Below are 16,372 nucleotides of genomic sequence, written 5' to 3' on the forward strand. Positions count from 1 at the left end.
ATTAACTTTGCGTAGAAAGTGAATAATACGAGTATTTATATTATTCATCAATGATGTTCTGGTAATTAGTGATTTTTAACGGAATTAGACTCGCCATTTTCGAACGAATGATTATTTTCGCTACACTACTAATACATTTGTGTTTAGGTCCATTAATAAAACAAATGGGAAATCATTTATAAATCCCTGATCAGCTTCATCAGCTGATACGTTGTATAATTGAAGTGTGGAGAATTAGGTAAATTGTGATAAATATTCAACTTGTAGCATTTTCAAACATGTTTATTTAAAAACAACAGAAACGTGTTTTTAAAAAAGCCTCTGCATTGTTCAACACTTTACCTAGGGTAGTTTAATGAAAGATAAGGTTCTGTGTATACGCTCGACTATGCGACAACCGCTACTGATTTTCAATAAAAGCAAATGAGTGTGGTGTATCGTTTAAGTATACTAAGAAATACTAAGTATGAAAAACTGGATCTCAGGGATAGATATGAGATAGAGCTCTTCGGTAGCACTAGTTTTTGTTGGATCATGTTTTTTTCGATTTTTGTCACGCTCCCTTCTGCCCCATAAATCGCAAAAAAAGAAAAAATCAAAACGCTGGCGTAATGTTCAAGCTGGATACAGTAATAACTACGTTCTTCACGGTTCCGGAAAATTTGACTGCGATTTTTAATAATTTTATAATAGAAACAAGTAAGAAGGTTACAGTCGAGTGTGCTCGACTGTGAGATACCCGCTACCCATTTTTAGTAAAGTCAAAATATTGCGGTATTATTTTCAAAATATTCCGAAAATACTAAAAAAATATTAAAAAAGCAACTTAGACCCCTAGTAAGTAGGCGTTTTTGCCCATACAAAAGTATTTCTGTAATAACTTCCACAATTGTTATCTGATCGCAACTAAATTTTCAGGAATCATAACTACTATAGTAATTATTGTATATACCAAATTTAAAATTTTAAAATTTCTCTTGTTATTTGTTTAAATTGCGGGGGCGGAAGTGGGCGTGGCAAAAATTTGAAATAAACTTGATCTGCGTGCAAACATAACAAATGCTGTCGAAAAAAAATTATAGCTCTATCTCTCATAGTCTCTGAGATCCAGTGTTTCATACGGACAGACGGACATGGCTAGATCGTCTCGGCTGTTGATCAAGAATATATATACTTTATAGGGTCGGAGATGCCTCCTTCTACCTGTTACATACATTTTCTGCCGGCCCAAAGTTATAATACCCTTCTACCCTGTGGGTAACGGGTATGAAAACTGCTGCTGCAGTAATAATCAATATGGCATATTTTGTAGTTTATGGTATATTTTTATTGTAATAGTGTCACATTTAACTATTTTTTAGATTTATAAAATTTTTTATATTTTAAGAATAATTGCAGTATTAAAACCGGGTATATTGCAGTCTTTTTGGCTGGATGGATAAATGGACATGCTATATCTTCTTGGGTATTGACGCTAATAAGAATATAAATATTTTACGGGTCTAAAAAGATACGAGCTATTCTAGCAACGAAATTTAAACAGTCTAAAAACATTATTTTTTTTTAAATTTCGAAATAAAATTTATAGATATTATGTTTGTATATGATTATGAAATATTTACAGTAACGAAGTCAATTTAAATTTAATTATAATAACCAAATATGTTATATTCAGATTGTATTTAAGCATTAGCAAACTGGCGTTTGCGTTAAAAAATTAAAAAATTATAGACTCGCTGAACCTTTTCCTGGAAATTTCCATTGCTGATTGACCACGACCTCTTTTGCAAAGCATTCCCAAATAAAGCGTTCTGTATTTGAACCGCATACTCAAGATTAGTCTCTCTCAATTAATACTCGTAAGCCTGCTAACCCATTGCCTTTGTTTACCCAGTGCCCATTGAAAATGTGATCAATATATTTAATTTTAAAATTCTTTAAAATGTTATGATAAAAGATATTACAAGAGCTTGTTGACAGTCTCAACAGTGAAGTCTTCTTAAGTATATCATTTTATTTTGTTGGGTTTACAAGCTTTCCAGCAAATATTATCATGTTATGATCCTTGACAATGTAATAATTAAATGGATGGTCGGCATTAAATATACGTGTCGTTGTATGTGTAACTTTTTCTATTCCTATTAAAATTATAGAAATAAACAATCAAGTGAGAAGAGAGAAACCAAGTGAATGCTAATTCTTCACACTTACCGGAGGCTTTAGCTGCCTCAGTGCCCCTCTCATTCACTTCGATAACAGCCTTGTGAATGATTTTCGACACTTTCAGTTTTTCCGAGCCTTTGATTATTCTGCTTAATTCAGCCTTATCCGAAAATATTTCGTTCATATATAGCTATTTTGTATAAGGATTAGTTAAGATCATTGTTAGTAGAAGTATTAATAAAAAATATACATACCTTCTTGAAGGTTTCTGTCAACTCTATATCGAATTCGGCCTTGAACTTCGGCAGTTTGACAATTACATCCGTCGAGTAGAGCGCTTCAGTAACTTGAGAAAACGGTATATTCGAAAGTTTCTTCTCCAGCTGTGGTAAACCGGTATTGCTATTAGGCAACACGATCAGCAGGGACAAGTCCGAGTCTTTGTAGGGCAATTCCAGTGCAGTGGCATCAAGTGCAGATAGTTCTGCATATTTCAAACGCTTTAGCATGTTCATCGTAGGTACTCTGATGCCGCTGGAATCGCTCAAATAGAAAGCATCATTTCTGGTGTATTTTTCTGAGAATTGATGCACCCAGTTTCCTTTGAAGTGTATTGCATTGATCAACACCAATTGCGTATCCCCATTCAATGTACTTGGTGGAACTATATCTTTTATCTGGTTGTTGGTTCGCAGTGAGACCCAGTAATTAATTTGGTTTGCAGCCTCCACATTTCTGTCAAAGTTTATGGACTTGACATCGGATAGAAACTGTTTGGACATTATTGAACTGAACTCATCCTTCAGCTCATAGCCAGCCTTGATATAAATCCTGTTGGCAATACGCAGAATGCTACTCTTCTCGAAAGCGTCGAGCACATTGTGAAAACTCTCGGGAATCTCTGCTTCTTTTTTGTAAACCAGTACAAGGCCGTTATCTAAATTCCCTCTTGTAATTCCTTTGGCTCCCATCCGGATCATGGCTCCTCCTGTTCGAATTGACAAGGGCGAGAAAATGATGTTCTGATTGGGTTTCTGCTTGATCAGTTGGTTGTACACTCGGAAGGAGAATTTGGCCAAGCCGCGCGAGAAATCAACCATATTTATGGTCTTTGTGCTGTCTGGACTAGACTGGTCTTGGGCGAAGTGCAGAGGTGCCTGTAATAGGAACAGGGTCAGGAGCAGCATGTTTGTCACACGGGCTGTGCAAGGGAGAATCAAGTAAATGAATGTGTGATGCATTAATTGAACTATGGGAAATTATTATTATTTATATAAATTTTACACACGGTTCTACGTATTGTATTTAATAATCTATTTGCTTGCGATTGTTTTTCCAATTTAATTTAATGTTAAAATTTCATTTAATATTATGATGTGTGATTCTATTCGATTCTCGCTTTTAGTTGAATAAATTTAAATTTCTTTCGCTTCTTGTTTCTCATGTATTTGTACGTTACTTACCACCGATTTGCGAAACTTTACAAATATAACTGAATAACTCTTTTTTTACCAACGCCATCACCTCTAACACCAAATACTTCAGTTGATTCAGAAGTACCAAATTAACTTTCCGTAGAAAGTAAATACTACGAGTATTTATAGTGCTCGTCAATGTTGTTCTCATAATTGGTGATTTTCAACGGAATTAGACTCGCCATTTTCGATCTGAGAGTTATTCATGATACACTAATGCTCTACACAATTGTGGTTGAGTACATTTAAACAAACACACCGGCATACATATTTACATTCTTGCTCAGCTTCATCAGCTGAGACTATATATTTTAAGTGAGGATAATTACATTTTTAGCATTTTAATAAATATTTCATTGAAAAATTCGCAAGAATGTTTTTAAAAATAAATATTTGATACATAAATCATATAATTTATTGGATTCATTCCACCCTTTTGAGAGGCTGCAGCTGAAATTGCTTCATTCTCATTGACATTAGTTAAGTTTATTCTTCATGCAATAATGCACTATTCTGATTAAACAAACAAAACAATGCGTTATTGATGTTAAGACATATTAAAAATACTAAGCAAATATAATAGAAATTAATTTTTATATGATCGCTAGCAATTTTCAGAAATCAAGCTAGTAGTTTTAATTGTAGATACAAAAAATTCGATTTGTTTTTGTCGATTAACAACCGTTGATGTCGAAAAATTACAGCCATTTAGTCTCTGAGCTCTAAATGATCATACGGCCAGACAGTCAGACGCTGATCAAAAATATATAATCTTTATGATATGTGGACGAAGGTGCTTCCCTCTGGTTGTACCATACATTTCCTGTTGGCACAAAGTTATTATACAATTCTATGTTATGTGTAGCGTATACAAAAAGTGAAAATTTTGTATTATGTTGTTCTGGTCACCTTTGACCTTTAGCTATTAGACACCTTTATTTAGAGTTTACGGTTTGCTTTAAACATGCATGCATAATACATTTAAAGGCTCATAGAAACTCTGAAATAGAAACCGTTGTGTTTCATTTTCATACATAATTTTAATTACACACTAGAATTAGAGCGAGTAAAATTAAATTTATTTGGCACTGAATTATATGTTTTATATATAGTATGTAATAAGTAAAATATTATAAATTGAAGGTTTTTAAATTGTTTTAACTAATAGACAAATACATTATGAAATAGATTCCCTCTTAATTTAAGGGTTAATTAACTTCCCAGCAAAGAGCACAATGCTCTGCTTATTGATGATATAGTAGTTAAATGGATGGTCTGCGTAGAATCGATTGGGCTCCTGTGGGTGCTTGGCAGCTCTGCTATAAATGTTTGTTACTGTTAAAATAAGAGATAGAAACGAAACAAATTGGTTAGATTATACCTTTTGATCAAGTGTTTTGAAAGGAGTTTGAAACATGAAAAATGTTTATTTAATATAGTAATTTTAATGTACTTTGGAAAATATATTAAATATGCTGGGGAACTTAAATAATGGTTAGCAGACTGAGAATTGAGAACAAAGTAAAAACTGTAAACAATATGCAAATTCTGCATGTAACACGAGGATGCATATATAGAAACAAAACCTTTAACCTTACCTGTGGCTGCAGCTGCCTCAGTGCCCCTTTCATTCACGTCGATAACAGCCTTGTGAATGATTTTCGACACTTTTAACTGCTCCGGACTTGTGATCATTCTACTAAAATCAGCATTATTCGAGAACATTTCGGACATTCCCAGCTATTGGTAGTTTCACATCAGAATTAGTTATATTAATTGTTAGTAGAAGTCTTGAAATTAAATATACCTGCTCAAAAGTTTTTGTCAACTCCACCTCGTATTCGGACTTGAACTTTGGCAGCTTGACAATTACGTCGGTCGAGTATAGCTTTTCCGTAATCTGGCTAAGCGGAATAATGCGAAGCTTCCTCTCCAGTTGTGACAAACCTGTCTTTCTATTAGGCAACACGATCAGTAGAGACAAGTCAGAGTCTTTGTAGGGCAATTCCAGTGCAGTGGCATCAAGGTTATAGAATGTTGCATATCTCAAAAGCTTTACCAAGTTCATCATGGGTATATCGATGCTTTGACAGTGTTCAAATAGAATGGTTCATTTCTGGTGTCTTTTTCTGAGAATTGATGCACCCAGTTTCCTTTGAAGTGAAGTTTCCTTTGATCAACAACAATCGCGTATCCGCACCCAATGTTCTAGGTGAAACTATATCTTTTATGAGGTTGTTGGTTCGCAGTGCCACCCAGGAATTGATTTGGTCTGCAGCCCTTACATTTTGAGTAAAGTCTATGGGCTCGACAGCAGATAAAAACTTTTTGTAAATTATTGAACTAAACTCATCCCTCAGCTGATACCCAGTCTTGATGTAGATCTTGTTGACAATGTGAAGAATGCTACTTTTTATACCCGCTACCCATAGGGTAGAAGGGTATTATAACTTTGTGCCGGCAGGAAATGTATGTAACAGGTAGAAGGAGGCATCTCCGACCCTATAAAGTATATATATTCTTGATCAGCGTCAACAGCCGAGACGATATAGCCATGTCCGTCTGTCCGTCTGTGTGTCTGTGTGTCTGTGTGTCCGTCCGTCTGTCCGTATGAACACCTAGATCTCAGAGACTACGAGAGATAGAGCTATAATTTTTTTTCGACAGCATTTGTTATGTTTGCACGCAGATCAAGTTTGTTTCAAATTTTAGCCACGCCCACTTCCGCCCCCGCAAATCAAAAAATCGAATAACAAGCGTAATTTTAAAGCTAGAGTTGCGAATTTTGGTATATATAATAATAACTATAGTAGTTATGATTCCTGAAAATTTGGTTGCGATCAGATAAAAATTGTCGAAGTTATAAAAGAAATACTATTGTATGGGCAAAAACGCCTACTTATAAGGGTCTTAGTTACTTTGGCTGACAATCTGGTATATTGAGCCGTCTATGGTATATTTTGAATGCGGTACTATATTGATATACCAAACATACCATTTGGTATATTTTTAGTATTTTTTAAAGTATTTTCGGTATATTTTCAAAATGATACCGCAATAATTTGCCTTTATTAAAAATGGGTAGCGGGTATCTCACAGTCGAGCACACTCGACTGTAACGTTCATACTTGTTTCGTATGTAGCGAGTACTTTGTGGAAACTCTCGGCAATCTGTGCTTCATTCTTGGAAATCAGCTCAAGACCGCGATCCAATTGAGTAGCTGTTTTACCTTTGGCACCCATGCGCGCCATAGCTGCACAGGTTTGGATTGAGAAGGGTGAGAAGATGATGTTTTGATTGGAGTTCTGCGCGACTAGTTTGGTGTACACATTGATGGAGAATTTGGCCAAGCGGCGCGAGAATATACTGGACTGGTCTTGGGCGAACGGTAGAGGTGCCTGTAAGGAGCAGCATGTTTGCCATACGGGCTGTGCAAGTGAGAATTAAATAAGTGAATGTATGAATGCATAAATTTATCTATGTCTCAATGGCCACTTAATCTGACCCAATTTTGTGCTACTTATAGTCTTCTCTCTTCGGCTGTCTTTAAAGCCGCAAATAATTTATATAAATTGTCGACACACTTCTATTATTATAAGTAGGGTATATGCAATACTCCATTATCATTAAATCTTAATAATTGTAATTGTGTTCTATTTGAATATTTGTGATTTACTTACAAAATAATTTTCTTTTTATCAAATCTTACTCGAAATACTCAAGTTGCTTTAACAAGTGAAAGAATAACTTTACATAGAATGTGAATAATACGAGTACTTATATTAATTGTCAATGCTGTTCTGCTAATCAAGCGAAATTTAACAGAATTATACACGGAATTATTCCGAATTCCGGATTATTCTTACTACGTTACATTAATTTATAAAATAAACAGGTAAACATTTAGAAATTCTTGGTCAGCTTCATAAGTTGACCCGAGATATATTTTTGCAAAATAAATATTGAATAGCGTAGGCTTGAGATATAAAACATCTTATTTTATTTGGATTCATTTCGAAATTACCGTGGGCTGCAGATTTAGCGCCTTCAAAAATGACATCACAATTGTGAATAATATTTGACATCCGGCATTTCTCCGCATTCTGTAATAAGTTAATACTAGCTATTGTGACTTCCACAAGAAACAAACCTACAGCTGAATATATCCATATTTCGTAGATCGATTTACTTTTAGATTCCAAATATTATATAACAAAATATACCTATGTAATTAAAATCCGAATGCATTAACCGTTTTATACCATATAAAATTGTGTCGTCAACATCTTCTATTATTATACTCGTTACCTTAGTTTATGCGTCTGTCCGTATGATACTTTGGATCTCAGAGACTTTAAGAGATAGAAATAACACTTCGATAGCACTTGATTTTTGTTATGTCCCCTTCTCAACACACAAATCGAAAAATATTGAAGATCGAGCGCAGTTTTAAAACTAGAGAAGGTGAATACAATAATAACGACAAACTTTGTGATTTTTTTAATAATAATAATAAATAATAATTTTATAATGCAAAAAACCGCAGCTGCACTCGGGTCTTTATTGTTTTGTTTAACAATCTGGTATATTTTGAAGTTTATGGTATATTTTAAATTAAGTCATCAGTATTTTTAAGTAATTTTTTTGGGGGTATTGTATTTGAGAAATAATATCGGAATGTTTTACTTTTGTTGAAAATGGTTAGCGACAGTTAGTGACGGTACATTACACAAGTTCCGAGTGAAAAGTAGTGATTAAACATAATTCAAAACCACCTACATTCATTATTATATATACTTTTGTCTATTTCATGAAATATAAGATTATATATGGAATATATGTATATCCACACAAAAAATATAACATTATCAGCATTGCGCTAAATATATACAAACATATTTGAATTTCATTTAATAAATGTTTTTGGCTGAACCTTTCTATGGAAATGCCCATATGGCGATTGAGCACGACACATTATTGAAAAGCATTTTCGACTAAAGCGTTCTTGATGTGATCTAGCAGTAATATTCGTTCCTTTATGCTGTGAACCCAAGATCATGGCTTAGGTACTCAATTACAGTTCTGATTAAATTCATTTTACTAAATATGTTTAATACGTTTAATTTTCAAATTCTTTTAAATGTTATATTATATGAGCTTGTTAACAGTCGCAACAGTAAAGTTCTCATGTATATTTTACATTTTATTTTGTTGGGTTTATTAGCCTTCCAGCAAATAGCACCATATTGTGATCCTTGACAATGTAATAATTAAATGGATGGTTGGCAATAAATCCAGGCTTTAACATTTTGACTCCCACGCCCATAGCTATTAAAATGAGAGAGAGAGAGAGAGAGAAAAAATATATAAATTTAAAATCGTTCCTTAAATCCTAAATGGGAAACAAAGATACACTTACCAGTGACTGCAGCTGCCTCAGTGCCTCTCTCATTCACTTCGATAAAAGCCTTGTGAATGATACTCGACACATGCAGGGGTTCTGGGCTGTTGAGCATTCTGCTAAAGTCAGCCCTATCCGTAAATATATCTGTCATTCCCAACTATTTCACATAAAGATTAGTTAAAGTCATTGTTAATAGTAGTGTTAAAACTATAGATACCTTCTTGAAGGTATCTGTCAACTCCAAACCGAACTCGGTTTTGAACTTGGGCAGATAGACAATCACTTCTTCAAAGTGGAGGGCATTCGTGATCTGCGAAATCGGAAAGCGGAGAAGTTTCCTCTCCAGCTGGGGCAAACCAGTTTTGCTATTAGGCAACACAATCAACATAGACAAGTCAGAGTCTTTATAGGGCAATTCCAATGCAGTGGCATCTAGAGCATGTAGTTTTCCATATTTCAAACGGTTTGTCATCGTCATCATGGGTACCCAGATGCTTTTGGCATCGTTCAAATAGAAAGGTAGATTCCTGGTGTTTTTTTCTGGGAATTGATGCACCCAGTTTCCTTTGAAGTGTATTGCATTGATCAACAACAATCGCGTATCCGAACTTAATATACTAGGTGAAACTATATTTTTTATGAGGTTGTTAGTTCGCAATGCGACCCAGGAATTGATTTGGTCTGCAGCCAATTTTGGGTTTTCAAAATTTATAGGCTCGACAGCAGATAGAAACTTTTTGGAGACTAGTGAACTAAACTCATCCCTCAGCTGATACCCAGTCTTGATGTAGATCTTGTTGGCAATGTGAAGAATGCTACTTTTTTCGTATGTAGCAAGCACTTCGTGGAAACTATCGGCAATCTTCGCGTTATTATTGGAAATCAGTTTCAAACCGCGATCCAATTGAGCAGCTGTGTTACCTTTGGCCCCCATCCTGGCCATGGCTGCACAGGTTTGGATTGAGAAAGGTGAGAATATGATGTTCTGATTGGCATTATTCGCGACCAGCGTGGTGTACACGTTGGTAGAGAATATGGCCAAACGACGCGAGAATTCGGGTATACCACTCCAATCTGGGCTTGTTATGGCGAAATACAGAGGCGCCTGAAATAGGACCAGCATCAGGAGGAGCATGCTTGTCATACGGGCTGTGCAAGAGAGAATCATATGTATAAATGAGTGTGTGAATTTACCTAAATCTCAATGGCGACTTAAAGCTGCATTTTCTTTTTTCAACTTATTTTTGGTGTTAAAGTTTAGTGGAAATAAAGACAGATTATTTATATAATTTTCCACAACCTTAAACTTATTAAACATTTTGGCTCCTAATATATATTGATATGCGTTATTCTGTTCGATTCTCACTTTTATTATAGTAATTTGCCATTTGTAATTCGCTTTTTCGGATTTACTTACCACCGATTTGCGGAAGTTTGTGGAGAAAACTGAAGTTTCTTTTTACCAACGCCATCACGCCTAACTTCAAACAATCAAGTTGCAAGTGCAAAATTAACTTTGCGTAGAAAGTGAATAATACGAGTATTTATAGTAATTGTCAATGTTGTTTTGGTAATTAGTGATTTTTAACGGAATTAGACTCGCTATTTTCGATCGAAGGATTATTCTCGCTATATTACTAATACATTTGTGTGTAAGTACATTTATAAATTTACATATAAATTTTCTTGATCAGCTTTATAAGCTGATACGTTATATAATTGAAGTGTGGACAATTAAATAAAATGTTATAATTGTACATTTTGTAGCATTAAAAAATATTTATTTATGAACTTCGCAAGGGTGTTTAAAAAGTAAATATTTTACAGCGCCCTTTTCTTTCTCTTATAGTCTCTGAGCTCTAGGTGTTCGGTCAGTTGAATAGACGCAGATCAAAACATGTAAGAAAGCTACAATTAAGTATTCTCGACTGTGAGATATCCGCTAACCATTAATATGTAGGAAAAAGTACGAAGGTATATAAATTGTGATTTGCGTATATAGAGATAATACCACATTTAAAATGTACCATAGAGTACAAAATATTCCAGATGGTCAGCAACAAGGAACGTTTTGCAGAAGACCTTTTTGGCATACAAAAGTAGTTCATAAATAATTTAAAAAATTTGTATCTGATCGCAATTGTAGTTATAACTTAAGAAAATTATTTTCTTATCTTTTATAGTTTCTGAGATTCAGTGTTTCATATGAACGGGCGGACAGACTGTCTGTCGCAAATGGCTATATCGACTCGGCAGTTGATGCTGGTCAACAATGTATAAACTTTATGGTTTCTTCTGGCTGTTACAAACATTTTCTGTTGGCACAAAATTATATAATTCCACTTTATGGGTAGCGTATATTTATATATAGAATTTTTTAGTAGTCAATGTTGTTCTATTCACCATTTATTTAATATAGTAATTTTAATATATTAAATATGCTGGGGAACTTTAACTGAGAATTGAAAACAAAGTAAAAACAGAAAACAATATGCAACTTCTGCATATAACATGCGAATGATGTGCTATTACATATGTATATACATACAAACAAAATCTTTAAACTTACATGTGGCTGCAGCTGCCTCAGTGCCCCTTTCATTCACGTCGAATGGCAATGTGAAGAATTCTACTTTTTATACCCGATAGGGTAGAAGGGTATTATAACTTTATGCCGGCAGGAAATGTATGTAACAGGTAGAAGGAGGCATCTCCGACCCTATAAAGTATATACATTCTTGATCAGCGTCAACAGCCGAGACGATCTAGTCATGTCCGTCTGTCTGTCTGTCCGTCTGTCCGTCCGTCCGTATGAACACCTAGATGTCTGAGACTATAAGAGATAGAGCTCTAATTTTTTCCCGACAGCATTTGTTATGTTTGCACGTAGATCAAGTTTGTTTCAAATTTACCTCGCCCACTTCTGCCCCCGCAAATCAAAACAAGTAAGAAAGCTACAGTCGAGTGTACTCTACTATGAGATACCCGCTACCCATTTTGAATAAAAGAAATATATTTTGTAGTATTTTTCCCAAAATATACCGAATATACTGCAAAAAAATCTAAAAATATACCAAATGGTATATTTGATATATCGGTAAAGTATCGATTTCAAAATATACCATAGACGGCACAATATACCAGATTGTCAGCCAAAGCAACTAAGACCCCTAGTAAGTAGGCGTTTTGCCCATCCAAAAGTATTTCTTTAATAACTTGGACAATTTTTATCTGATCGCAACGAAATTTTCAGGAATCATAACTACTATAGTAATTATTGTATATACCAAAATTCGCAACTAGCTTTAAAATTACGCTTGTTATTCGATTTTTTTTGATTTGTGGGGACGCAAGTGGGCGTGGCAAAAATTTGAAACAAACTTGATCTGCGTGCAAAGATAACAAATGCTGTCGAAGAAAAATTATAGCTCTACCTCTTATAGTCTCGCCTATATATCTGTATCTGTATGCATAGAGGCACTGCGATAGCTCTATTGGTAGAGAGCAAGCATATGCGTGTTGTAGTAACCGGCGTACTCGGGTTCGAGCCCGCTCGGGGTACAAACTTTTTTTTTTTTAACTCGAGTTCAAATCCCGATCGAGAATACATGCATATTTCTTTTTTAATATTTTGAGGTTATTACCGCAATATTTTGCTTTTATTCAAAATGGGTAGCCGGTATCTCATAGTCGAGCACACTTGACTGTAGCTTTCTTACTTGTTTATTAGTCAATGTTATTCTATTCACCATTTATTTGATATAGTAATTTTAATACTGGGGAACTTAAACTGAGAATTGAGAACAAAGTAAAAACAGAAAACAATATGCAACTTCTGCATGTAACACGAGGATGATGTGCTATTACATATGGGTAATTCTCTGACGGGTGTCGGGTGCGACCATCTTTTCAGTGAACAAAAGAAACATAACCTGAAACAATTTTAAAAATAAGAAAAGGTTACTCTTATAGCTCTAGATTAGTACTTTAATTAGAGCCAACAATGGTTTTGGAATTTTCTTTCTGTTTTGTTTTCTGTTCTGATAATTGCAAAAATTACAATGCTACTATTTTCGTATGCAGCGAGTACTTTGTGGAAACTCTCGGCAATCTGTGCTTCATTATTGGAAATCAGCTCAAAACCGCGGTCCAATTGAGCAGCTGTCTTACCTTTGGCACCCATGCGCGCCATAGCTGCACAGGTTTGGATTGAGAAGGGTGAGAAGATGATGTTTTGATTGGAGTTCTGCGCGACTAGTTTGGTGTACACATTGATGGAGAATTTGGCCAAGTGGCGCGAGAAAATACTGGACTGGTCTTGGGCGAACGGTAGAGGTGCCTGTAATAGGACCAGCATCAGGAGCAGCATGTTTGCTGTACAAGTGAGAATTAAGTAAGTAAGTAAATTTATCTATGTCTCAATGGCCACTCAATATGACCCAATTTTGTGCTTCTTTTAGTCTTCTCTCTTCGGCTGTCTTTAAAGCCGCGGGTTTTCGTAGAATGTTTTTGTTTTGAAATACAATTTTGATTAAATTAATTTTACTAAAATATGTTCAATATATTTAAATTTCAAATTCTTTTAAATGTTATATTAGATGAGCTTGTTAACAGTTGCAACAATAAAGTTCTCATGTATATTTTACATTTTATTTTGTTGGGTTTATTAGCCTTCCAGCAAATATCACCATATTGTGATCCTTGACAATGTAATAATTAAATGGATGGTTGGCATTAAATGTAGGCTTCAACATTTTGTCCTCTAAGCCTAAAACTATTAAAGTGAGAGAGAGAGAGAGAAAAAATATATAAATTTAAAATCGTTCCTTAAATCCTGAATGGGAAACAAAGATACACTTACCAGTGGCTGCAGCTGCCTCAGTGCCTATCTCATTCACTTCGATAAAAGCCTTGTGAATGATTTTCGACACTTGCAGTGTTTCTGGGCTTTTGAGCATTCTGCTAAGGTCAGCCCTATTCGTAAATATATCTGTCATTCCCAACTATTTCACATAAAGATTAGTTAAAGTCATTGTTAATAGTAGTATTAAAACTATAGATACCTTCTTGAAGGTCTCTGTCAACTCCAAATTGAACTCGGTTTTGAACTTGGGTAGATGGACAGTCAATTCTCCAAAGTGGAGGGCCTTCGTGATCCGCGAAATCGGAAAGCGGAGAAGTTTCCTCTCCAGCTGTGGCAAACCAGTTTTGCTATTAGGTAACACAATCAACATAGACAAGTCAGAGTCTTTATAGGGCAATTCCAATGCAGCGGCTTCAAGAGCAGGTAGGTTTGCATATTTCAAACGGTTTGTCATCGTCATAATGGGTACCCTGATGCTTTTGGCATCGTTCAAATAAAAAGGTTGATTCCAGGTGTTAATCTCTGGGAATTGATGCACCCAGTTTCCTTTGAAGTGTATTGCATTGATCAATAACAATCGCGTATCCGAACTTAATATACTGGGTGAAACTATATCTTTTATGAGGTTGTTAGTTCGCAATGCGACCCAGGAATTGATTTGGTCTGCAGCCAATTTTGGGTTTTCAAAATTTATAGGCTCGACAGCAGATAGAAACTTTTTGGAGACTAGTGAACTAAACTCATCCCTCAGCTGATACCCAGTCTTGATGTAGATCTTGTTGGCAATGTGAAGAATGCTACTTTTTTCGTATGTAGCAAGCACTTCGTGGAAACTATCGGCAATCTTCGCGTTATTATTGGAAATCAGTTTCAGACCGCGATCCAATTGAGCAGCTGTGTTACCTTTAGCCCCCATCCTGGCCATGGCTGCACAGGTTTGGATTGAGAAAGGTGAGAATATGATGTTCTGATTGGCATTATTCGCGACCAGCGTGGTGTACACGTTGGTAGAGAATATGGCCAAACGACGCGAGAATTCGGGTATACCACTCCAATCTGGGCTTGTTATGGCGAAATACAGAGGCGCCTGAAATAGGACCAGCATCAGGAGGAGCATGCTTGTCATACGGGCTGTGCAAGAGAGAATCATATGTATAAATGAGTGTGTGAATTTACCTAAATCTCAATGGCGACTTAAAGCTGCATTTTCTTTTTTCAACTTATTTTTGGTGTTAAAGTTTAGTGGAAATAAAGAAAATTATATAAACTTTCCACAACCTTAAACTTATTAAACATTTTGGCTCCTAATATATAATGATATGCGTTATTCTGTTCGATTCTCACTTTTATTATAGTAATTTGCCATTTGTAATTCGCTTTTTCGGATTTACTTACCACCGATTTGCGGAAGTTTGTGGAGAAAACTGAAGTTTCTTTTTACCAACGCCATCACGCCTAACTTCAAACAATCAAGTTGCAAGTGCAAAATTAACTTTGCGTAGAAAGTGAATAATACGAGTATTTATAGTAATTGTCAATGTTGTTTTGGTAATTAGTGATTTTTAACGGAATTAGACTCGCTATTTTCGATCGAAGGATTATTTTCGCTATATTACTAATACATTTGTGTGAAAGTACATTTATAAAGGAAATAGGTATACATATAAATTTTCTTGATCAGCTTTATAAGCTGATATGTTATATAATTGAAGTGTGGACAATTAAATAAAATGTGATAATTGTAAATTTTGTAGCATTAAAAAATATTTATTTATGAACTTCACAAGTGTGTTTAAAAAGTAAATATTTTAGAGCGCAGTCCCTTATTCTTATAGTCCCTGAGCTCTAGGTGTTCGGTCAGTTGAATAGACGCAGATCAAAACATGTAAGAAAGCTACAATTAAGTATTCTCGACTGTGAGATATCCGCTAACCATTAATATGTAGAAAAAAGTACTAAGGTTTATATAAATTGTGATTTGCGTATATAGAGATTATACCACATTTAAAATGTACCATAGAATACAAAATAGAGATGGTCAGCCAAAGCATCTAGGAACGTTTTGCAGAAGACCTTTTTGGCATACAAAAGTAGTTCATAAATAATTTAAAAAATTTGTATCTGATCGCAACTGTAGTTATTATACTTTAGAAAATTCTTTTCTTATCTTATCTTTTATAGTTTCTGAGATTCAGTGTTTCATATAAACGGGCGGACAGACTATCTGACGGACATGACTATATCGACTCGGCTGTTGATGCTGTTCAAGAATGGTGTCGAAACTGATTTCTGATTGTATGTAACAGCCACAAAGTTATATAATTCCACCCTATGGGGAGCGTATATTCATATATATATTATATAAATGTGAGAATTTTTTATTAGTCAATGTTGTTTTATTCACCATTTATTTAATATAGTAATTTTAATACTGGGGAACTTAAACTGAGAATTGAGAACAAAGT

The 16,372-nt window shown here is 34.9% G+C and overlaps 4 protein-coding genes across 6 annotated transcripts; all 4 read right to left on the reverse strand.

The window, feature by feature from the left end:
• Positions 1-1,985: 1,985 nt before the first annotated feature.
• On the reverse strand, positions 1,986-3,752 carry LOC133844445 (serine protease inhibitor 42Dd-like). Its single transcript, XM_062278442.1, has 4 exons — positions 3,627-3,752; positions 2,418-3,364; positions 2,212-2,353; positions 1,986-2,138 (listed from the first exon to the last, which is right to left on the reverse strand). The coding sequence occupies exons 1-4, from the start codon at positions 3,682-3,684 to the stop codon at positions 2,014-2,016; spliced, it is 1,272 nt and encodes a 423-aa protein (XP_062134426.1). The 5' UTR covers positions 3,685-3,752; the 3' UTR covers positions 1,986-2,013.
• A 953-nt stretch (positions 3,753-4,705) lies between these two features.
• On the reverse strand, positions 4,706-5,787 carry LOC133844449 (leukocyte elastase inhibitor-like). Its single transcript, XM_062278448.1, has 3 exons — positions 5,446-5,787; positions 5,237-5,378; positions 4,706-4,973 (listed from the first exon to the last, which is right to left on the reverse strand). The coding sequence occupies exons 1-3, from the start codon at positions 5,707-5,709 to the stop codon at positions 4,840-4,842; spliced, it is 540 nt and encodes a 179-aa protein (XP_062134432.1). The 5' UTR covers positions 5,710-5,787; the 3' UTR covers positions 4,706-4,839.
• A 924-nt stretch (positions 5,788-6,711) lies between these two features.
• LOC133839953 (alpha-1-antitrypsin-like) lies at positions 6,712-7,082 on the reverse strand (the record flags this gene model as incomplete). The annotated part of the gene is made up of 1 exon (XM_062271609.1): positions 6,712-7,082. A coding segment is annotated over one exon (351 nt), but the record flags the coding sequence as incomplete, so codon positions are not given.
• Positions 7,083-8,746: 1,664 nt separating this feature from the next.
• LOC133844446 (serine protease inhibitor 42Dd-like) lies at positions 8,747-15,424 on the reverse strand. 3 transcript variants are annotated; one of them, XM_062278446.1, is made up of 4 exons: positions 15,303-15,424; positions 14,107-15,038; positions 13,905-14,046; positions 8,747-8,967 (listed from the first exon to the last, which is right to left on the reverse strand). In XM_062278446.1, the coding sequence occupies exons 1-4, from the start codon at positions 15,355-15,357 to the stop codon at positions 8,843-8,845; spliced, it is 1,254 nt and encodes a 417-aa protein (XP_062134430.1). In that variant the 5' UTR covers positions 15,358-15,424; the 3' UTR covers positions 8,747-8,842. The 3 variants fall into 3 exon arrangements, with proteins under 3 accessions (XP_062134430.1, XP_062134427.1, XP_062134428.1); XM_062278443.1 differs by lacking the exons at positions 13,905-14,046; positions 14,107-15,038; positions 15,303-15,424 and adding exons at positions 9,059-9,200; positions 9,261-10,192; positions 10,461-10,582; XM_062278444.1 differs by lacking the exon at positions 8,747-8,967 and adding an exon at positions 13,580-13,817.
• Positions 15,425-16,372: the final 948 nt, after the last annotated feature.

Source organism: Drosophila sulfurigaster, chromosome 3 (genome assembly GCF_023558435.1).
Source record: "Drosophila sulfurigaster albostrigata strain 15112-1811.04 chromosome 3, ASM2355843v2, whole genome shotgun sequence".
NCBI classification, from domain to species: Eukaryota; Metazoa; Arthropoda; class Insecta; order Diptera; family Drosophilidae; genus Drosophila; species Drosophila sulfurigaster.